This window comes from Rhinoderma darwinii, chromosome 1 (assembly GCF_050947455.1).
Source record: "Rhinoderma darwinii isolate aRhiDar2 chromosome 1, aRhiDar2.hap1, whole genome shotgun sequence".
Classification (NCBI taxonomy): Eukaryota; Metazoa; Chordata; class Amphibia; order Anura; family Rhinodermatidae; genus Rhinoderma; species Rhinoderma darwinii.
In genome coordinates, this window is record NC_134687.1 from 576,651,799 (window position 1) to 576,676,283 (window position 24,485).

At 42.7% G+C, this 24,485-nt stretch overlaps 1 protein-coding gene across 4 annotated transcripts in view; it reads left to right on the forward strand.

The window, feature by feature from the left end:
* Positions 1 to 24,485, forward strand: part of PDE4D (phosphodiesterase 4D) — an 825,997-nt gene that overhangs the window by 613,128 nt on the left and 188,384 nt on the right. For all 4 annotated transcript variants that reach the window (XM_075839367.1, XM_075839382.1, XM_075839375.1 and 1 more), the window contains exons 4-5: positions 3,166 to 3,239; positions 6,941 to 6,990. In XM_075839367.1, the coding sequence (XP_075695482.1) occupies positions 3,166 to 3,239; positions 6,941 to 6,990 (124 nt within the window). The remainder of the gene's footprint in view (positions 1 to 3,165; positions 3,240 to 6,940; positions 6,991 to 24,485) is intronic.

A 24,485-nucleotide genomic window follows, 5' to 3' on the forward strand; every position in this document is an offset into this window, starting at 1 on the left:
ACCCGATCATCGGTGCCCATTCGAGGCATAGCTAGGGGTTTGGCACAGGGGGGGTGAAACACATCTGAGTGGGCCCCAACCCAGTCGGACCCCCACACAGTATAATGACGCATTAGTGGCCCCACACAGTATAATACCACTGTAATGCCTCCCTACACAGTATAATGCACCTAAAGCTGCCCCTACACAGTGTAATGCCCCAATAGTGCTTCCCTACACAGGATAGAGCCCCTAAATCTGCCCCACACAATTTAATACCCCTATAGTGCCTCCCTTCACAGTATAATGCACCTATAGTGCCTCCCTACATAGTATAATGCCCCTAAAGCTGTCCCCACACAGTATTATTCCCCCATAGCTGCCCCAACATCGAATCATGCCCCCACACACTATAATTACCCCATAGTTTCCCCCACACAGTATAATGCCCCAACACAGGATCATGCCCCCACACAGTATAATGCCCCCATAGCTGCCCCCACACAGTATAATGCCCCCATAGCTGCCCCCACACAGTATAATGCCCCTATAGATCCCCAGAGAGGATAATGCCTCTATAGCTGCCCATATAGTATAATGCCCTTATAGCTCCCCCCACACAGTATAATGCCCTTATAGCTCCCCCCACACAGAGTTATGCCCCCATAGCTGCCCTAACACAGTATAATGCCCCTACAGCTGCCGCCATTCAGAATATTGGCCCATATCGGCCCCTCATACCCAGTATAATGCCCCTATAGTGCCTAATAGAAAAATAATAAAATAATTACTTACCTATACCCGTTCCCATGATGAGTGGAGGAGATCTTTCTCCTCCTTTGGTCTGTGCTATGAGTGACTCAGCGCAGAGAGGCACGATGACATCACTACATCGCACCTGTCTGCGCCGAGCCGCTCATGGCTCAACGCATAGTGAATGCTGAAGCAAGGAGTTGTCAGCTCCTTGCTCCAGCATTGAATTCTACTATATCTGCGTCCTGAGGATGCAGATACAGTTGTAACCGGGACATCAGAGAGTGGAGTGGCCCACGTTCCCCCGGAGGTCTTCACACGACCCCCCAGGGGGTCGCGACCCACAGCTTGGGAAACCCTGCCCTAGACATTATGTACCCACCAGCTTCTCTTTCTGTTAGAAGCCCATAACATTGATAGTGATCGCCATCTAGTGGTAATTTGGAAGAATACAAATAAAATCTTTAGAACCAACATATACCGCAGCACTTGACAATTCAGAAAGAACATGTACAGACAATATCAGACATTACATAGTGACAAACTAATTTACAATTCAAACAAGCGGAGTGAGGACCCTGTTCACAAGAGCTTACAATCTATGAGGAAAAAGGGCTGACCCAAAATGTAAAAAATGCTTGTTTAGTACAATGGTCCAACCATCTTTTATAAACATAGGGTAGTACACATAAAGCTGCATGAGCCGGTCACCAGCCACTATCTGTGTATGACAGATATAACGTGCATGAGGGCGCAGGGCGTGTGGGCGATACTGCTCAATAAGAAGGTCAGGTTCTGATGACTAATGTAATAGGGCAGTTAAAGGAAAGGAGTCAGATTAGGGAATGTTAAAGGTTTGTCCAAAAAGATGTGTTTTCAAGGCACGCTTAAAACTGTGGATATTGGGAATTAATCGGATTGTCTGGGGTAGCGCATCCCAGGGAACTGGTGTAGCACGAGAAAAATCTTGGAGACGACAGTGGGAGGTTCAGATTATGGAGGATTTTAATCTAAGGTCGTTGGCAGAACGTAGAGCCCGAGTAGGGTGGTAGACAGAGATGAGGGAGGAGATGTAAGGAGGTGCAGCACTGTGGAGAGCTTTGTGGGTGAGAGTAATAAGTTTACATTTTATTCTGAAGGGAATGGGCAACCAGTGAAATGACTGGCAGAGGGTAGAGGCGTTGGTGTAGCGGTTGGTCTGAAAGATGAGCCTGGCTGCTGTATTAAGGATCAATTATAGAGGGGAGATTTTGGTGAGGGGAAGACGGATTAGTAATGACTTACAGTAGTCAAGACGAGAGTGAATCAGAGCGATAATGAGAGTTTCCTCCATAAGAAAAGGGCGGATTCTGGAGATGTTTTTGAGGTGCAAATGACAGGAGCGTGAAAGTGATTGTATGTGAGGAGTAAAGGATAGATCTGAATCAAACATAACCCCAAGACAGCGGGCGTGCTGCTTAGGAGTGATGGTAGTGCCACACACAGAGATGGAGACATCAGGTTTAGGGAGGTTAGTAGATGGCGGGAACACAAGGAGCTCAGTTTTAGAAAGATTCCGTTTCAGATAGAGAGAGGACATGATGTTAGAGACAGCGGACAGACAATCACTGGTGTTTTGTAGAAGTGCAGTAGATAATAAATTGTTCAATACAAAAGAAACATCTTTGTAAAATATTCTCCAAAGAAGGAAAACGTTTTACATTATGTGCATCATCATGGTGTTTGGCACTATGTTTGCATAGATTATATCACCTGGGCCAATTCTGTTAGTTCTGATCATATAAGTTTCTCACCTTCATTATGATCGTTTTATCAGTCCTACATGGGGCACTGTCCGGATGAGTAGCAATTACCTGATCTGCACTAATATTTATTATATTATATATAATATTATATGCATGCTCCCCCGCAGCACACCGGCCACCTCACAGCAGACTGTAGACATCACTCCCTAACCAGCAGCATCGCTGCTACGTATAGCTCAATCCAGTCCTGGCTACACTTTGGCAGAAACGGTTATATACTAGGGATGTGAGGGATGTAATAGTAGTACGTAAACTAGCCTGGACCAGATCACTGACAGCTGACAACCATCTAGGTCAGGGGCATATAACAAGCACTATGCAATCAATTCAGCACCTTGGAACTGGACCTTGCACCAGTGCAACATTTCTGCTACTTTTCTTATTACTTTTTGTTTGTAAATGTCTAAGGAATATAACAATTGTTTAATTATTTCTTAAATAGTTGTCCATTCAGGACACCCCATGTCTATACGTCCTGTCATTGTTTGTGTATGAATGTCATAGAGGGAACTTTCCCACGAGTGACCATGGAAAGTCTTCCTGCTGTGTCCACCTTGCCAGGTTTTATTTTCATTGATTGTGTAATTCTATGCACCGCCTTTGACATCTTCATATGTTTACCTTTTAGGTACTGGCCAGTCTCCGTACTGTAAGGAATAATTTTGCTGCAATAACCAACCTGCAAGATCGAGCACCCAGCAAGTAAGTAAGAATTATGTGACGCCCCTAATAAGAACTGATGCTCATGTCACCCTAATAGACACGTCGCTCTGCATCATAAGTGGGTTTACATTGTACAACATCTGTTACACATATTGCAGACAAAACATAAAGATTAACCAAAAAAATCTAGCAGTAACTACCATGATATCCTTCTCTATGTTTAATATGTACTGTCCCATATCAAAATCCAAAGGGTGATAAATTGAAGTACGAAATGTCTTCGAAATGCTGTTATATCAGACATGGTACAGACAGCTTCTTTAAAGGGTTATTCCTAAGAATAAGATTTATTATCAATCCATGGCATAGGGGATGTTCTGACCGCTGGGACCCCCACAAATCGTAAGAACACACAAACCTATATGTTGTGGGTCACAGAAAGCTTGACCACTGCTCCATACATCTCCTTGTTGACCATATTGGCAGGAAGTGGGCTCTCCATTCCAGAAGTTTATCGAGTTCCCTAAAGCTGGCCATACACATTAGATGTATGTTGGCAGAACCAGACCAAATTTGGCTGGACCGGCCGACCATCTAATGTGTTTGGTGGCGTCCTGACTCCCCCCTGACGGCAGATGTCAGGGAAGAGAAGGGTCAGGCACGTTGAATTTCGACCCTTTTGTTCATTAGTAGATAAGCTCTCCATGTCTCCCAGTAAGAGGAACTAAATAGCAGTTTTGCAGATATGATGCCTTTTATTGGCTAAAGGATATCATATCTGAAAGACTGCTATTTTGTTTTTCTTTTTACAGAGCGCAAAATAAACCAACTGGCTAACACCCTACAAAACCTTTAAGGCTGTGTTCACACAGTGTTTTTGCAGGAGGAAAATTCTGCCTCAAAATTCCGTTTGGGATTTTGAGGCAGATTTTGTCCTTCCTGCATGTCGTTTGACGCGATTTTCGTCGCCTTTTTCGCTCGCGCCTATTGCGTGCTATGGGGAAAAAACTCAGCGAAATACACTTTCTCTGCCTCCCATTGATGTCAGAGGCGTAAACGCGCGAAGATAGGGCATGTCCCTTCTTTTTCCCGCGAGGCGGTTTTACCGCTTGTGGGAGAAAACCGTCCCCGCCTCCCATTGAAATCAATGGTAGGCATTTTCGGCTGGTTTTTGACGAGTTTTGCAGAGCGGTTTCCGCTCCAAAAAGCTCATCAAAATACTCTGTGTGAACATGGCCTAAGAAAACAAACCAACAAAAACAAACAGAAGGGACATTTTGTTTACCTTGTGCAGCACCCACATTTGTTAGACTTTAATGGCATATCTAAGTGATAAGTCATCTGTACTTATTGTATGAGAAGCCCTTTAAAGGGGACTTACCAGTTCTGAGATAAACTTAGTAAAAGACAGATTCAATGAAAAGACTTTCAAATATCTCATTAGCAAGATAGGATTTACCTCTATAATACAGGGACAAAGTTGTTCTACTAAATCTAATGACATTTTCACTGCATTGTGAGATTTCCTACTTATCTGGGTTTTGGTCTCAGCCCTGGCTCGGTACAAATCTCAAAACCATCCAAAGGCGAGGTAAAAACAGCCCAAAAGTAGCAAACCTGCACTAAATTATAGTAAAAAGAATATAGAACGTTCAAAGACAGAATGCAGGTTAGATAGGACATGTGGTTTCAGCATATATCCTTGGAAGAATATTGGGGACATGTAGTGATAAAATAAATAATGGCCCCCCTTTGTGATAAGAATGTGTGGGCAGTGCTCGAGGAGAAGAGCTCTGTCAGTCAGTGTCTCCTACAGTCAGTGGCACCAGGGCTAGTCTTAAGGGCCTTTTACACCGGCCAATTATCAGGCAAACATTCTCGATAATTGCCCTGTCTAAACAGGGCAGCGATCAGAAGATGAACGAGCAAACGCTCAATCATCAGCTGATCGTATCGTTGTAAATGCTTTAAATAAAAACCGTGAGCATAGGCTGGAGATTCTGCTCCTAGAGGGAAGCCCTGATGTCACTATCCATATATGGACAGTGACTTTAGTGCCTCAGTGGCTACACCATGAGCGGAGTCCCCGTTGCCGACTCTGGCCGGGGATTCCGCTCCAGGAGGAGCCCCTGATGTCAATGTCCATGTATGGACAGTGACCTCAGGGGTTTCCTCTAGGAGCGAAGTCCCTGGCCAGATCATCAGCAATGGGGATTCTGCTCAAGGAGTAGCCACTGAGGCACTGACGTCACTGTCCATATATGGAAATTGCAAAGGTTACACACCCCCTAAAGCCTGCCTTGAGTGGTGCTATCAGTTTTTAAGGCAGTGACAGCAAGATACCTTCAAATACAGTGCAAGCAATAGTGCCCCAAAGTACAGTGACATCCAATCTGTCCCCAAGTACAGTGATATCCAAATTGTTCCCAAGTGTAGTGACAGTCATAGTGACGCCAAATACTATCTACTATTAGCCATAGTGTCACCAGATATAGTCACAGCCGGTGTCCCCATATATATTAACAACCACTGTGCCACCAAATATAGTAAAATGCAGCCTCCCCAGCATTATTCACCTCCTTGTTTGGCTGTTGGTGACAACAGTCTGAGCAGAAGATAGAGACTCCCTTCGGCTGATGCTATCTACTATATAACAAGTACAACATAATCAAACAGCCCAAAGGCTAAAACATGCCTGACTACTGGTTTAGGCGGGTTGACAAGATAAAAATTAGCCCACTTTGGCAGTAAACCCACTAACCTGGCCACCCTGTAGCGGTCTAACAAAGCAGTCAAAATCTTGTGAGACTTTGACTGCTCTCTGCTGCATGTGGGATGCCAACCCTAGCTGAAGTTGGCACAGTTCTTAAAGGATCAGCGTTTTCTACTTATATGTATTTGAGAAAATTTTAATTTCTTCATTTAATTCATAATTACTTCATGAGTTTTCCCAAGAAGTGACAGGTCAAGCACTTTACTATAGAGTTCATCAAAGGAAAGCAAAACGATGGACAGAATAGCCTAATGCTTTTGTTTTTTTTTGTATTAAACGGTTAAGAAAAATATAATCAAACATGGTTTGTCTAAGAGGTCAGTACATTCTCCAAATAACGGACATAATTTTTCTAATAATTTTGATAACTTTTTATTATACATTTCCATCGTACAACCTTACCAATTTGCCTCTAATAATAATAATAATAATAATATTAATAATAATAATAATAATTTTGTCCAGATGAGTGTAGCAGTAATTAAGTTATATGGCCAGCAGATGGCGCTGCTGCATAGTTGTTAGGATGAGTTCCCCTGTATAACTACTTATTTCTTTTAGACCTCATGCCCACTTTAGTTATTTTCGTCAGGGTGCTATCCGTTTTTTTAACAGACAGCAAGCACACTGACACATTTACTTCAATGGGGCCATGCACACTTCCGTTGTTTTAACAGAACCGTGTGGCCATTCCGACAAAAATAGGACAGGTCCTACTCCTGTCCGTTTTTGACCGAACAGTCTCTGCCTTTTCATTCATTTGGTCCGTTGAAACAATGGACTGTACACGGAGGCCATCAATGTGCGGTCCATGTTTCACTGATCCCTCGTTAGTGGCCGTACGACGGGCAACGAAAGTGTGCATGAGGCCTTAGTTGCATTTCATCTCTCATATATGTGTGTTAGTATATATATATATATATATATATATATATATGTAATGTTTTCTATTATGTCTTATTTATAGAAGATCAGCAATGTGTAACCAACCATCCATCAACAAAGCAAGTATACCAGGTAAGACAGATCACTTGGTCATATTTGTGTTCTTCTAGAAGTCCAGCCGTCCTTTTCTGCCAGAAAGATTGTGGCACTGTTATAAAATGTGTTCCTTATACATAGATGCCAAAAATCATATATCTCTAGTCCAGGGATTGGCGTTAAAGGGGTTGTCCAGCTTCTGGCAACTGGGTCATCAGTACATGACCTGCGGGGGTCCGACACTCGGGCCCCGCACAGATCAGCTGGTCCGGTGCCTCCGTGCACCCGATGTACAAACCGGTAGCAGTTGGCTCCAGTCACGGAATAGCGGCCGAACTGTAGTACTGCAGCTCTGCTCCTATTCAAGTGAATGGGAGAGGACCTGCAGTTCTGCAGTATGGCCGCTATGCTATGTATGGAGCCAACTGCTTCCGGGCTCCGTACATAGCATTATGTCCCCCAACATCCGGTGCCCACAGGCCACGGGAGCGGCTTATCAGTGCAGGGTCCGGGTGTCGGACCCGCAACGATGACATACTGATGACCTATACGGTGGATAGGTCATCAGTTGTCAGAAGGTGGACAACCCCTTTAATAGCTATTTCATCCAGATTTGTATCCAATAACTTGTTCTCTTAGTTGTGACCACTGGCAGGGATATCTCATTTTACATGCACATCAGTATAGAAGTTACAGAAAAGCGATATTATTTGTTTAATTTGCTTTAGTTTGCTTTATATATATATTGTCATGTCATCTATGATGAGGAACTATTAGACATGCAACTCGGCGGTCTTGGGCCCTAATGAAAAAATTGTCTTATGGGCCCCTCCCCAACTGCCACAGACCACTAGTATGACATGCTGTACAGAATCTAGTATATAGATATAGCTTGTGTTTGATGATTACATTATTGTATAACAAGTCATTGTTCCATTGCACTGGCTTCTAATGCTTTATTATGTGGATGGGTGGACTATGGGCCCCCAGGTATTGGGGATTGCATGTATACATATGGAATATAAGGGACTGGGGTCTTATTTACAATTTTAAAAAAGTGCGATAAAGGAGTGTTGTCCGTACCCACCAATCAGACTCCAGCCATCAGTTGTGTGTTGTATCTGCCGTCCTCAGAGGCCCTACTCATCACCAGCACGATTTCATAGATAGACTTCATCAGAAGTTCTTGTTATTTCTTTCGCTTACTTTTCCTGATTGTAGAATTGGCCCATGTACTGTATGTTCAGTGTCAGACCTATGGAAGCGAAAACCAGAATGGCCACCAAGATCAACATCTCCAATATAGATGGAGCAGAGCCAAATTTGTCGATGAGCTGTTTCTCTAGTACATCGTGATAACTCACAGATTTAGGGAATTCCAACCAAGACATGTATGCATACCTCCCAACCATGTTGTTTTTTGCGGAATTTCAACCATACACTGGACCTCAAATGGGGGTTTATGTAAATTTGCCTAAACGTTGGTGTTTCTAAGATGTTTTGTGGTCGTTCCTGGTTGGATTGGGGTGGGTAAACATGTCAGTGCATGGATTTTCAAATATTGGGACGTATATTTATGGCAGAGTAGCAGGACAACGAAAATATTGGAAGCGCCAGTTCCATTGCATGACGGGCAACATTGGCGGCCGACGGAACTGATTTGGTTCTGTCGAGTTTTTGCCATGGTGTCCGTGATTTTACAAAAAACACCGTAGCACATGATAAGCCATAAATGTGTATTAGGGTATGTTCACACGGCCTATTTTCAGCCGTTTTTCGGGCCGTAAACGCTTCGAAGAAAGGCTGAAAATATGGGGGCTGACTGCCCACAAACATCTGCCCTTTGAATTCAATGTGAAAAACGGCATTTCGTTTCCACAGGGCCCCGTAAAAAAGAAGTGCATGTCACTTCTTGAGCCGTTTTTGGAGTAGTTTTTCATTGACTCAATAGAAAAACGTCCGTGCAAAAAACACAAGTTGCTTAAAAAACGGCTGAAAATAAGGGGCTGTTTTCACTTGAAAACAGCTCCATATGTTACGGCAGTTTTATGTTTGCCGTGTTAACATAGCCTTAGGAGGAAACCCTACCCCTGAAATCCCCACCTATTGGGAAAATGGAGCCCCTGTGACCTATAACAAGCTCAGTCCTGCTACATTTGTAGTTTGTTCACTGCAGAAATAGCTGCCCCGTCTGTACTTGACATTAGTAATAGTTGGCTAAAGATGAATGTTAAGACATTCATAAATGTAAATTATCACGTAAAACAAATCCAGTGATAGTAAAATGCAGATGAAGTAAAAAACATGTAGTCAAAGGCCTCATGCACACGACGGTAATTTCCATCCGTAAACGACTGTAATTTCCATCAGTAATTACGGAATCCATATTTACGGATGAAATTGCGGACCCATTCATTTCTATTAGTCATGGACACCTTTCCATATATAATTAGGGATGTATGTCCGGGCCGTAGAAATGATCCGCAAAATATGTCCTATTCTTGTCCACAATTGCGGCACGGACTACGGATGTATATCCGTAGCCATCGGATCTGTACAGTAAAAACTATTACGGTCACGTGCATGAGGCCTAAGACTGTAACTATAAAACCAAAAATGGATTCTTTACTGTTTATATATTTACAGCAACCATTTTCATTTCGTATCCCCTTTGATTTACAATACTGAGATTTAAGGGGCTGGTTTTCAAGGTTGAGCTTATTGTGGGGTCCAATTATATAATGTCTTATGCAGATACTGTATGTAGTATGGTCAGCTGTGGATCCGTCGGTGTGTACTACCTCCTGGTTAGGCCTTATGCACAGGACCATAGTGTTTTTTAGTGTCCGCAAATACGGATCTGTACTCATCCACAAGTCATCTGCATATCTGGCATGCTGTCCACAAATACAGTCCGTAGTGCATCTGCATTTACGGATCCGTAACAAAAAAGGGAGGCTACTAATAAGGTCACCAACAGGACCCTACTCCTTGAACCCTTGGATCATGTGACCCAACCCCTTGGTCACATGATCGCTCGGGCACCATTTCTTTGGGAATCCCCTGCCGTTGTATAGCAATGCTTCCACAATTATGGCTGTACATCCGTAGCCGTCAGCAGTTTTGCATGCGCTCATAAACTTCTAAGGGTATGTGCACACGATAGCAGGCTTTTACGTCTGAAATGACAGACTGTTTTCAGGAGAAAACAGCTGCCTCGTTTCAGACGTAAATGCTCCTCCTCGCATTTTACGAGGCTTCTCTGACAGCCGTAAATCTTGAGCTGCTCTTCATTGAGTTCAATGAAGAACGGCTCAAATTACGTCTGAAAGAAGTGTCCTGCACTTCTTTGACGAGGCTGTATTTTTACGCGTCGTCGTTTGACAGCTGTCAAACGACGGCGCGTAAAGGACAGGTTGTCTGCACAGTACGCCGGCAAACCCATTCAAATGAATGGGCAGATGTTTGCCGACGTATTGTAGCCCTATTTTCAGACGTAAAACGAGGCATAATACACCTCGTTTACGTCTGAAAATAGGTCGTGTGAACCCAGCCTTAAGGGGAGTCCGTGCCGCAATTCTAGACAGAAAGAGGACATGTTCTATATTTTGCAGATCCTTTCTGCGGCCCGGACACACATCCATAAATATACGGAAAGGTGTCCATGGCCTATAGAAATGAATGGGTCCGCAGATTGTCCGTAATTACGGATAAAAACTACGGTCGTGTGCATGGGACCTAAGTTGTAGATTTGATGTATGATTTTAATGTCCTGAAACATACAAATAGCAGAGCTGAGTTTGTTAGTGAACTTTTTCTGTGAATAGATTGCTCAATGACTCACTTGTTTTTTTTTTGCAATTTTCTCTTGGAGAAGGTGTGGTGCTTTTGGTTTAGATTTCTTTTATTACAGCTTTTAGACTAGCCAGCTGGTGGAGTGCACGTGCACATTTTTTGTAACTTTTAAAAAAGTTTAATTTAATACAAATGTCTAAAAAGTAACTCAGCACTAAGCCACACCCACTTGGCTAGCATTAAACACAAAGTGGCACACGTGGCGCAAGCAGTAGATGTTTTTGGCACAGATACTTCATAAATCAAGTGCACACAGTATACACCATTATTTCCACAACATTTTTTTACAAAAAAATGTCGCACAGAGCTTGATCCATGTGAGCAATAAGTTTAGATAGTAGCAGTATTAGGCCCAGTTCAGATTAGAATTCCAGCCTCTTTGATATACCTCTGACGGAGAGTTGCGACATATCCCACTGTATAGGCATACAGTGGGATACGTCGTCCAATGGGTTCCCTTATAAAAAATAATTTAAAAAAAAATTGTCTACTACACTATTTCATACTTTTCTTTTTGCAGAACATTGACCTATACTGTCCCGACAGAGGTTAAATGGACACTCTTTGGGCTAATGGTACCCTTTGGCTATGTTTTGTGTGTATGCCGGGAAAACGTGATCTGAACAGGCCACTAGAAAACTAGAATGTTTTTTTAAAGGGGTATTCCGACAATAGGCATTTATCACCCATCCACAGGATAGGTGATAAGTGTCTGAATGCTGGGGCACCACCACCAATCACTAGAAGGGTGGTCCCGAGCCCCCCTATTTCTTCTCACTGCTCCCCCCGCTGTAAAGAGAAGCTTGAATAGATCAGCGGTCCAGCCTGCACCTTCCACTTCCTTCAACGTTCTAGTGATCGGTGGGGGTCCCAGCGGTCGGATCCCTAGCGTTCAGACATTTAACACCTGGGTGATAAGTGGATAGGTGATAAATGTCTATATAAACCCCTTTTAACTCTGCAAGCGCCAAAAATGTGTGATGTAAAAATGAGCTGTGCCAAATTGCAATCTCATCAATCCTACATCTAGAATACTCATCTGTACCTCATATACTCCGTTTATTATGTCTAATTGTCAGAAGTGTAGCTATAGGGGTGCAGAGGTAGAAATCGCTCTAGTGCCCAACCTCTGCCACGTAAAAGACACCAGTTTTATAAATAGCTCATGGTAGTCGAGGGGCCCTATTTGGATTATGCGTTGGGGCTCAAGAACTTCAAGTTACGCCTCTGATAACAGTTCAACAAAATCTGTGTATATAAATTTTCTGTTACTCAGACAATTGTCTAATTCTAAATGAATGTGCCCTCTTCTGTCCACTAGATGTCAGCAGAGAGCTATAGAACTTGGGTCACATGATTCGTTTTTGAGCGGTGAAATCATTGTGAATGACTGCTGGGCACCCTGGCATCAAATCTATCTCATAATCTCTAACTGCAGATTGCAGATTACTCAGCAATTGAGGGAGACACAAGGATTAACGTCTGTTATTTGCACGATTAAATAGGACAACTATAGCCATAGTTTATATGACAGTCACAATGCAATGTAATGTATGGGGCACGATCACGAGGGTAGAATACTCTTACCTTTTGTAATTGAGGTGGAGTATACTTGGGGGTCATTTATTTAATGCTCAGAATAGTAGAATGATTAATTTCAGAATGTCATTATAGGTTCATGAAATGATGACTCCTAACCCTACAAGAAATGTCTAAAATAATAATCAGCGTGTAAACTTCTTTTTATAATGGATGATATTATACACAGCTGGCTATGTACGCTGCAATACATCCAGTGATCTGGCATTCGGACAATTTTACAGTGAGTGTTCTCAAAACATCCCCAATGCCAAGTAATAAACCTCTTGCCCTGTACCAGCAGGCGCCAGATGTGGTCCAGCTGCCAATCTAAAATGTATGCATTAATACAGTTGGTATGATTTTTAATAGGCAAACTCAAATACATAACTTGTGTGTGTGACTGGGGCACCTTGAACCCCCCCCCCCCTACAGTAATACAACATAGTGCATGGCCAAAAATGATAACTACAGTATTCTGCATCAAAAGACTGAACCGCTAAAGAGCATGTGGGAGTAGTGTATAAAAGAGTTGTGCATGAGTTGCCTGCTCTTCAAACCCCTTATGCAAAATGTTCTTGGAAGTCTTATATTTTCCTTCCCATCATAAGAGGTTTTATGATTTCATTGTTAGGGTATGTTCACACGCAGTGACCAAAAACGTCTGAAAATACAGAGCTGTTTTCAGGCGAAAACAGCTCCTGATTTTCAGACGTTTTTGTAGCAACTCACGTTTTTCGCTGCGTATTTTACGGACGTTATTGGAGCTGTTTTTCAATGGAGTCAATGAAAAACGGCTCCAAAAACGTCCCAAGAAGTGACATGCGCTTCTTTTTCGCGGGCGTCTTTTTACGCGCCGTATTTTGACAGCGACGTGTAAAATTACACCTCGTGGGAACAGAACACCGTAAAACCCATTGAAAGCAATGGGCAGATGTTTGTAGGCGTAATGGAGCCGTTTTTTCAGGCGTAATTCGAGGCGTAAAACGCCCGAATTACGTCTGAAAACACTGCGTGTGAACATAGCCTAACAGTTTTGTTTCTGTAATGTGTCAGGCTAAAGCTGGATGGCTACTGGTGCCATGTTCTTAGCTATTGCAGCAAAGGTTGCACCAAGAGTCGGATAACTTCATGGGTAGAACGGCCTCAACTCACCAAAGGCCTTCACTACCGCGTCCACATCATTCATAGTCTACTTTTAATTTACTCCCTGATGTTTCGTAGGTGGTGAACTTATGTTATGATGCCAGCTGTGTGCACACTATCAGGGAGGCTGCCCTCTTAGCTTTGTAAGCCAGTATTGTTTTTACACTCTACGGGCTGTATTACAGTATTTAGGCACCGTGTAGCACTCAACTCAGGGGTGGACATATTGCCGGAGTCTGGAGGAGGCGGGGGCTCGTTCAGCTGCCCTAATCGTTGTGCGCATAGGCTGGCACATAGATCGGCACAGCCGTGCGGCAGGCGGACGGTGGCCACCTTCCCTCCCTGTGCACTTTAGGGAACTCACAGATCGGGTCCCCTTCCTTCACATATGTTATTGATGCCGATCTATTACTTATTAGGAGGAGAGGGGCCTGATGGGACTTGCTCTGTCTGGTGGTCTTCATCACCTAGTAACCAGTGTCACTGTCAGATACTTACTAAGCTAAGTATTTATTTAAAATATCGTTTAGCACTATTGCATTCCTATAGGTGAAGTATCGCAAGTTAGTGCTGCTTGATAAGTGACCGAGCAATGAGCAAGATAAGGTCATTATAAGTTAGTTACATGAGTGCTTTGTTTTCGGCCTCATGCATGTGCACGGCCGTGATTTTCGGGTCGGCCGGCAGCGGACTGTCAGTCGCGAGCCGCCCGCAAATCGTGGGCCGTGTACATGGCCGCGGCCATTATTTTCAATGAGCCTGGACCGCAGAACACGGCCGTAATAAGGCATGCCCGTTCTTTCTGTGGTCCGGGCTCCTGGGCCATGCACGGACCGTGAAAACCACGGTCGTGTGCATGGCCTCATAGGAATGAATGGGGCTGCAATTCTCCTGTGGATTTTCGGGGGAATTGCGGGCGCAAAACCACTTTCATGTGCATGGGGCCTTATACTCAGTTGTTAAATATGGAAATTATTTGCATTATATATGTTTGTTACTTGTGTTCCAAACTAGTAATAAAATGTACAATATAGTAAAATATCGTTTTATAATGGCGTGGCTAGGTTATGGAGGGCCCAGGCACATTCTTTGCACAGGGGCCCTCTGCAGTTTGTGTCCGCCTCTGACACAACTGTTACCAATTTTATTTGCATTGATAAACATGGGGTAATGATGAATATTATTATTTTGAAATCTTTTGCTTATTGTAAATCCCTGCCGCTTAAAACAAATCATTTTAATGTTTGCCCCGGAATTATGGTGAGATTTATATGAGGAGATGGGACGCTACTCTCTGCACTTCCAGTTACAAAAGGACTTGTTATTTAAGAGACTTTAGTTTCCGGAATGAAAGCAGACTGCAGAGGAATAAGGTGGAAGTGGATTAACAGGTTCCCGACCGCTGGCCGTAAATATACGGCCAGCGGTCAGGGTCTCTAAAGTCCGCCGTATAGACTATTTACGGCGGCACTTCAGAGACTGTGCACGCGCGATCGCGTGCACACAGCTCTGTGCCCTGGCTGTTGCTAACAGCCATGGGCACTGGGCAGAATGTCAGGGGTCAATCTTTTGGCCCCTGAACATGTGATCGCTGTGACAACCAATCACAGCGATCACATGCATTTCTGCATAGAAAACAGTGTGCACGCGATCGCGTGCACACAGCCCTGTGCCCTCGCTGTTACCAACAGCTCTGGGCACTGGGCAGAGTATCAGGGACCAATCTGATGGTCCCTGAACATGTGGTCGCTGTGACAACCAATCACAGCGATCACATGCATTCCTGCTTATAAAACAGTGTGCACGCGATCGCGTGCACACAGCCCTGTGCCCTCGCTGTTACCAACAGCTCTGGGCACTGGGCAGAGTATCAGGGACCAATCTGATGGTCCCTGAACATGTGGTCGCTGTGAAAACCTATCATAGCGACCACATTTGTTTTATTTTGACTTTTCTGGCAGTAAATCTCCTGCCTCTTTTCTTCTCCTCAAACATTGTTTCAGTTTGAGGAGAAGAAGAGACTCGGGAGAATTGCTGCCAGAAGATTACAGTTACAAAAAAATACAGTTACACTCTAAAACATTCTCTGTATAGATAGATTTCTATCTATCTATACAATCTATCTATCCATCTATCTTTTTTTCTATCTATCTACCTTTCTTTCTTTTATTCTATTAGAATAGGCAGGTAGGGAGTATATAATTATATATATATATCCACATATATATAATATATATAGCAATAGCGGTTTATTTTTTTGTTAGCGGTAGTGTAGATATATATAGCAGTTAGTTTGTGTGTTTTATATAAAAAAAAAAAACAATTTGTTTAGTTAGTGTTAGTGTTAGTTACGTTATGGCGAGGAAGTTGTTTAGCGCCGAGGAGGCATACGCCATGCTGTGGTCTGAGTCGGAGACCGCATCAGAGATGGCGTCCGAGATGGAACCTGTTTTAGGTAGTGACGATGACAGCATCACTTCAGGTTCATCTTCAGGGGACGTTGTCCCTGATGCAGTTGAAACTGCAGAACTTGAAAGTGCAGGGCCAAGTAGCGCTGTAGCACGAGACAGCCTGGTCCCTTCAGTCCAGGCTCTTGTATGGGCACCTGCCCCATCTTTTGGGCCTAGAATCCACGGATTTACTGCCACTCCTGGCATAACCGTGGACAATACAAATTTTGTCCAAATGGATTACTTCCATTTATTTATAACGGACGACATCCTAAATCAGATTGTCCACGAAACAAATTTATATGCTACTCAATATATAAGGCAGAAACCTTCATCCACCCATGCCAGAGATTGGACACCCACCAATTTGCTGGAATTAAAAAAAATTTTGGGGCTCACCCTAAATATGGGTATTGTCAAAAAGCCCTCCATTAGGTCTTACTGGTCAACAAGACCCGCCCAAGCCACCCCAGTATATTCTGCAGTAATGCCCAGGTCTCGTTATGAGACAATAATGAGGTTCCTCCACTTCAATGACAACGCACAGGCCCCCCCAAGTACCGATGCAAACCGGGATCGGTTGTTCAAAATAAGACCGCTAATAAATTCCCTGAATAATTTATTTCTGCAACTCTACACCCCTGAGCAGAATGTAAGCGTGGACGAATCCCTGCTCAACTTTCATGGCAGACTTAGCTTTCGCCAATATCTACCTTCCAAAAGGGCAAGATATGGCGTTAAGCTCTACAAATTGTGTGAAAGCGGGTCAGGATATACCACCGCCTTCAGGATTTATGAAGGGCGGGACCGCTCAATAAATGTTCCTGGATGTCCCCCTGATCTTTCCACCAGCAGTAAGATCGTGTGGGAGATAATGCAGCCTCTGCTTCACAAGGGGTACCACCTGTACTGTGATAATTTTTATTCGAGTGTGCCCCTGTTTAGGCATTTGCATGCTGCAAGGACTGGGGCATGTGGTACCATGCGCAAAAAACAGAATTGGTTTTCCACAGCAATTAGTGGGGAAGCGCATGGTAAAGGGGGACTCCTGTGCTTATGCATCTGAAGAATTGCTGGCGGTCAAGTTCAGGGATCGCAAAGATGTGTATGTGCTAAGCACGATTCATACCGCAGGAACAGTGGCAGTGAGGGAAAGGGGGCAACATCGGACAAGTACAATCCAGTGAGCGTGTCCGAATATAACAAGTACATGGGGGGGGGGGTGGATTTAAGCGACCAGGTTTTACAGCCCTATTTAGTAAAACGCAAAACTAAAACCTGGTACAAAAAAGGTGGCCATTTATTTGTTACACGTGGCCATCCACAATTCATTTGTGCTCTACAAAAAAAACAGAGGCAGAGACACATACCTGGATTTCCAGGAAAAAATTATTGAAGGCCTCATTTTTGATGTTCAGGACACCCGAGAATGCCCCCTGTCTGAGGATGTCACGCGACTGACTGAAAGACACTTCATCAGTCGGATTCCCCCAACACCAACCAGAAGCAACCCTCAGAAAAAGTGCCGCGTCTGCAGAAAAGACGGGCACCGCAAAGATTCCCGATATTTCTGCCCCTCATGTCCCTCACAACCAGGCCTGTGCATTGAGCCATGTTTTAAAAAATACCACACTGTTCTGAATTATTAGATTTTAGTTAATTCGTTGAAAATATATTTGCCCTACATTACGTTTTTATTTTTCCCCTGATTTTACTCCAAGGGTGAGGGAGGGAATGGGTGGGGGGTGGATGTCATGTTTGATGTTTTCTAAAGTTCATCTGCTGGAGAGCTCCATTTGCATTAACCTGAAATTTCTTATTTTAGAAAACCCCAAAAAATAAATTCCCATTATACCCCTAGATGAATATTTTGGGATTTCTGCTTCAAGAGCAGATATTTTGGAAGTGTTATAGAAACTCTGTTGAGTTTTGTAAAACCAGCTTTGAAAAAAGGTGATTTGTGAAATAAGCTTCTTCTATCGTAAGTCGTCCTACATCTCTATGTGATAAATAAGGCACACATATTTGGTATCCCCATGCTCAGGAGAAGTGGCAGAATGTGAAAGGAGATGAATTTTGGCCGTGGTCTATACTGTGTGTGAAAAATGCTGGTATAAACTGACGCATTTGCTAAAAAATTGCTAATTTTATTTTGATCCATCTTATTCAAGAAACTTTCAGAGGAAAACTGGACTGTCTAAAAATATGATAAACCCCTTGAAGGAAACCTTGTGGGGTCTACTTGCGTGAATGAAGTAATTTATGGGGTGATTCTAATCTTTCAGCAGCATTAGGCCCCCCAGAAAACAGTATGCGGCTATAAAATCAAGTGCAGAATTCCTGGACCGAAAAGGCCAAAAAGACTCCTTTTATGCCAAGCCCTGGCACATGCCCGTGAATAAAGCACACATATTTGGTATCCCCATGCACGGGAGAAGTGGAAGAATGTGAAATGCGATGAATTTTGTCCGTGGTCCATTTTGTGTGTGAAAAAGCTAGCATAAACTGACGCATTTGTTAAAAAAAAAGGTAATTTTATTTTGTTCCATCTTATTCAAGAAACTTTCAGAAGAAAACTGGACTGTCTAAAAATATGATAAACCCCTTGAAGGAAACCTTGTGGGGTCTACTTGTGTGAATGAAGTCATTTATGGGGTGTTTCTAATGTTTCAGCAGCATTACGCCCCCCAGAAAACAGTATGCGGCTATAAAATCAAATGCAAAATTCCTGGACCGAAAAGCCTCCTTTTATGCCAAGCCCTGGCACATGCCCGCACAGCGAATAAGGCACACATATTTGGTATCCCCATGCACGGGAGAAGTGGAAGAATGTGAAAGGAGATGAATTTTGTCCGTGATCTATACCGTGTGTGAAAAATACTAGCCTAAACTGACGCATTTGCTAAAAAATAGCTGATTTTTTTTTGTTCCATCTTATTCAAGAAACTTTCAGAAGAAAACTGGACTTGCTAAAAATATGATAAACCCCTGGAAGGAAACCTTGTGGGGTCTACTTGTGTGAATGAAGTCATTTATGGGGTGTTTCTAATGTTTCAGCAGCATTAGGCCCCCCAGAAAACAGTATGCTGCTATAAAATCAAATGCAGAATTCCTGGACCGAAAAGGCCAAAAAGCCTCCTTTTATGCCAAGCCCTGGCACATGCCCGCACAGTGAATAAGGCTCACATATTTGGTATCCCCATGCACGGGAGAAGTGAAAGAATGTGAAAAGAGATGAATTTTGTCCGTGGTCCATACCGTGTGTGAAAAATACTAGCCTAAACTGACGCATTTGCTAAAAAATAGCTGATTTTTTTTTGTTCCATCTTATTCAAGAAACTTTCAGAAGAAAACTGGACTTGCTAAAAATATGATAAACCCCTTGAAGGAAACCTTGTGGGGTCTACTTGTGTGAATGAAGTCATTTATGGGGTGTTTCTAATGTTTCAGCAGCATTACGCCCCCCAGAAAACAGTATACGGCTATAAAATCAAATGCAAAATTCCTGGACCGAAAAGGCCGAAAAGCCTCCTTTTATACCAAGCCCTGGCACATGCCCGCACAGTGAATAAAGCACACATATTTGGTATCCCCATGCACGGGAGAAGTGGAAGAATGTGAAAGGAGATTAATTTTGTCCGTGGTCCATACCGTGTGTGAAAAATGCTAGCATAAACTGGCGCAATTGCTAAATTCTTGCATTTTTTTTCCAATTTTGCCCACTTTAGAGAAAAAAATAAAAATGATGTATACTGACAAATGCCACTAAAACAAAGCCCTATCTGTCCTTTAAAAAGAGTGTAAAATTCATAGATGAACTTTATTCACCTGCTGAGTTATAGTCATCTAAAGAAGCGCATAGCAAAATTGTGAAATTTGCTCTGGTCATTTAGCTGTAAAACAGCCTAGTCCTTAACCGGTTAAAGGCCTACAAATTTGTGTAGGACGTCGTGACGTCGGTTGTCACCTACAAAGACTGTAATTCTGTTTTGAAATGCGGTTATCAAGAGGTTCTATATATCTGGTACAGGCTACTTATAGCTAATTGTTGTTATTGTATAATGTACTTGGATGATATTTTTATGCCAGGCTTGTGCGATTAGGATTTAGAGCAGCGTGGAAGTCGGACCCCCACCAATCTAATATTGATGACCTATTCTAAGGATAGACCATCAGTTTTGAAATCCTGGATAAACTCTTTAAAAAACAGCAGAAATGTATTTTATATTCATGGTGGAATGCATATCAGATGCAAAACCGACCCTTTTTATTTTTTATCGATGACCATAAATAATACGTTAACTTTATCGCATGGTTTGTTACAGTTATGGGGATAACAAATATGCTATTTATTTAATAAAGAATACATGTCATTTTGTTTAGTTGTGTCCATTCATTTTTTATTTGAAACTTTTTTTTATCTCAGTAAGGAATTTTAGCAATTTAATCTGTATTTTTTAGCTTTAATGTAGTCAGTGGCGGATTAAGAAGACCATGGGCCCTGGGCTGTTACCCAAACTTGGGCCCCCCTTCACCACCCCACCCTGCCGCGCTGTAACTATTGCTAACACTACATTTTTGCACAAGCATTAACAAATGGGTGTTACGATTCCACTTGTCAGAGGGCTGTGTCCCTACATACTGACAGTATCACACATCCTCCTGACAAGGGGATTGGTAACACCAATTTCTCTATCAGTCCTGGACTGCACAAAGACGTTATGTGGAATACAAGGATTTCCTATAGTATAAACATGTCAGGAGAGGGGACAGATTCTCTACAAATCCAGTGACTCACAGGTGACGACGTCTCAGATACTAGTAGTTTTTTTTCCTCTTTTCTTCTCCATCCGGTCCAGAGCTCATGACGACTTCTCCTGGCCATGACCCATTTCTGCAGCCCTTAAATATAATATCACCATGCACTGCGCCCCTGAATATAATTGTGTCACACACTGTAAAGTAAAGCACCACATACAGTGCCCCCTGTAGATAGCGCCAACCCCCCCATGTAGACAGCGACACACACACACACCCTGTAGATAGCGCCACACACACACACACACACACACACCTGTAGAGAGCGCCAAAAACACAACACCCTGTAGAGAGCGTCACACAGCCCCCTATAGATAGCATCACAAAGCCCCCTATAGATAGAGCCACACAGACCCCTATAGATAGAGCCACACAGCCTCCTATAGATAGAGCCACACAGCCCCCTATAGATAGAGCCACACAGCCCTCTATAGATAGCACCACACAGCACTCCCCCTTGTATATAGCGCCACACAGCGCTCCCTTCCTTATATATAGTGCTACACAGCGTCGCTACACTGCAGCTCTGGGATGACATTTTATCCCATATAACTTCTGCAGTCTGTGATTGGCTGCAGCGGTCACATGGGGTGAAACGCCATCCCAGGAGGCTGGCCCAGACCAAGAAACAGAATTCTGGGCAAGTATAAGATTTTTATTTTTTCTAAATTGCGTTTTTACATAACATCTGTTATTTGTTGCGTGTTTTACCTGGGGAAAACCTGAAACAAATGAGCAGCATTTACGCAAATACAATTGACATGCTGCGGAATAAAAAACTGCACCGCAGGTCAATTTCTGAGCTTTTTTTCCCCACTTATCATTTACGCAGCGTGTGATGAGAATTGTTCACATCTAACCTACTCTGCCGCTACGGTACTAGGGCTTGTCCACACTTAACGGAATTGCTGCGTATTTTCCGCCCGGAAAATACGCAGAATACAGTAGCGGCAAAGTGAGTGAGATTTAACAAATCTCATCCAGACGCTGCATAAAAATTCCGACCAGACATTTTGTCCTGCGGTGCGTATTTCTCGTACTGCAGCATGTCAAATCCTGCTGCGGAAAGTGACTGAATTGCTGCGCTTTTTTATAGAAGACGTCACCATCCCCCAACATTGAGAAAAACGCAGCAAAATACGCAACATTTTCTGCAGCAAAAATGCAGGAAATGGTGCTTTTTTTCTGCAGCGTAATTTCTGCTAGTCTCTGCGGAATTGCTGCAGAAATATATATATATATATATATATATATATATACATACACACACACACACACACTATATACACATATACACACACACTATATATATATATATATATATATATATATATATATATATATATATATATATATACACACACACACACACGCACACTATATATACTACCGTTCAAAAGTTTGGGGTAACCCAAACAATTTTGTGTTTTCCATGGAAACTCACACTTAGATTTATCAAATGAGTTACAAAATGACTAGAAAATATAGTCAAGACATTGACAAGGTTAGAAATAATGATTTTTATTTCAAATAATAATTTTCTCCTTCAAACTTTGCTTTCGGCAAAGAATGCTCCATTTGCAGCAATTACAGCATTGCAGACCTTTGGCATTCTAGCTGTTAATTTGCTGAGGTAATCGGGAGAAATTTCACCCCATACTTCCAGAAGCCCCTCCCACAAGTTGGATTGGCTTGATGGGCACTTCTTGCGTACCATACGGTCAAGCTGCTCCCACAACAGCTCTATGGGGTTGAGATCTGGTGACTGCGCTGGCCACTCCATTACAGATAGAATACCAGCTGCCTGCTTCTTCCCTAAATAGTTCTTGCATAATTTGGAGGTGTGATTTGGGTCATTGTCCTGTTGTAGGATGAAATTGGCTCCAATCAAGCGCTGTCCACAGGGTATGGCATGGCATTGCAAAATGGAGTGATAGCCTTCCTTATTCAAAATCCCTTTTACCTTATACAAATCTCCCACTTTACCAGCACCAAAGTAACCCCAGACCATCACATTACCTCCACCATGCTTGACAGATGGCGTCAGGCACTTTTCCAGCATCTTTTCAGTTGTTCTGCATCTCACAAATGTTCTTCTGTGTGATCCAAACACCTCAAACTTCGATTGGTCTGTCCATAACACTTTTTTCCAATCTTCCTCTGTCCAATGTCTGTGTGCTTTTGCCCATATTAATCTTTTCCTTTTATTAGCCAATCTCATATATGGCTTTTTCTTTGCCACTCTGCCCTGAAGGCCAGCATCCTGGAGTCGCCTCTTCACTGTAGACGTTGACACTAACGTTTTGCGGGTACTATTTAATGAAGCTGCCAGTTGAGGACCTGTGAGGCGTCTATTTCTCAAACTAGAGACTCTAATGTACCTGTCTTGTTGCTCAGTTGTGCAGCGGGGCCTCCCACTTCTCTTTCTTCTCTGGTTAGAGCCTGTTTGTGCTGTCCTCTGAAGGGAGTAGTACACAAGGTTGTAGGAAATCTTCAGTTTCTTGGCAATTTCTCGCATGGAACAGCCTTCATTTCTAAGAACAAGAATAGACTGTCGAGGTTCACATGAAAGCTCTCTTTTTCTAGCCATTTGGAGAGTTTAATCGAACCCACACATGTAATGCTCCATATTCTCAACTAGCTCAAAGGAAGGTCAGTTTTATAGCTCCTCTAAACAGCAAAACTGTTTACAGCGGTGCTAACATAATTTCACAAGGGTTTTCAAGTGTTTTCTAATCATCCATTAGCCTTCTAACACAGTTAGCAAACACAATGTACCATTAGAACACTTGAGTGATGGTTGCTGGAAATGGGCCTCTATACACCTATGTAGATATTGCATTAAAAACCAGACGTTGGCAGCTAGAATAGTCATTTAGCACATTAAGGCTGGGTTCACACGACCTATTTTCAGACGTAAACGAGGCGTATTATGCCTCGTTTTACGTCTGAAAATAGGGCTACAATACGTCGGCAAACATCTGCCCATTCATTTGAATGGGTTTGCCGACGTACTGTGCAGACGACCTGTAATTTACAAGTCGTCGTTTGACAGCTGTCAAACGACGACGCGTAAAAATACAGCCTCGTCAAAAGAAGTGCAGGACACTTCTTTGGACGTTTTTGGAGCTGTTTTCTCATAGACTCTATTGAAAACAGCTCCAAAAACGCCGAAAAAACGGCGCGAAAATGGCGCGAAAAACGCCGCGAAAAACGTGAGTTGCTCAATAAACGTTCTGAAAATCAGGTGCTGTTTTCCCTTGAAAACAGCTCTGTATTTTCAGACGTTTTTGGCTCAGCGTGTGAACATACCCTAACAATGTATAGAGTGTATTTCTGATTAATTTAATGTTATCTTCATTGAAAAAAACTGTGCTTTTCTTTCAAAAATAAGGACATTTCTAAGTGACCCTAAACTTTTGAATGGTAGTGTATATATACACACACATACACACACACTATATACATACATACATACATACATACACACACATGTACACATCAGAGACACATGAGTATGCACATTATACCCATATAAAGTACACATTGTAAACACATTATACGCATATAAAGTACACATTGTAAACACACATGAATATGCACATTATACACATATAAAGTACACATTTTAAACACACATGCACTTACCTTTTATGTAGGATATTTGTGAAGGGCGTTCAGCAG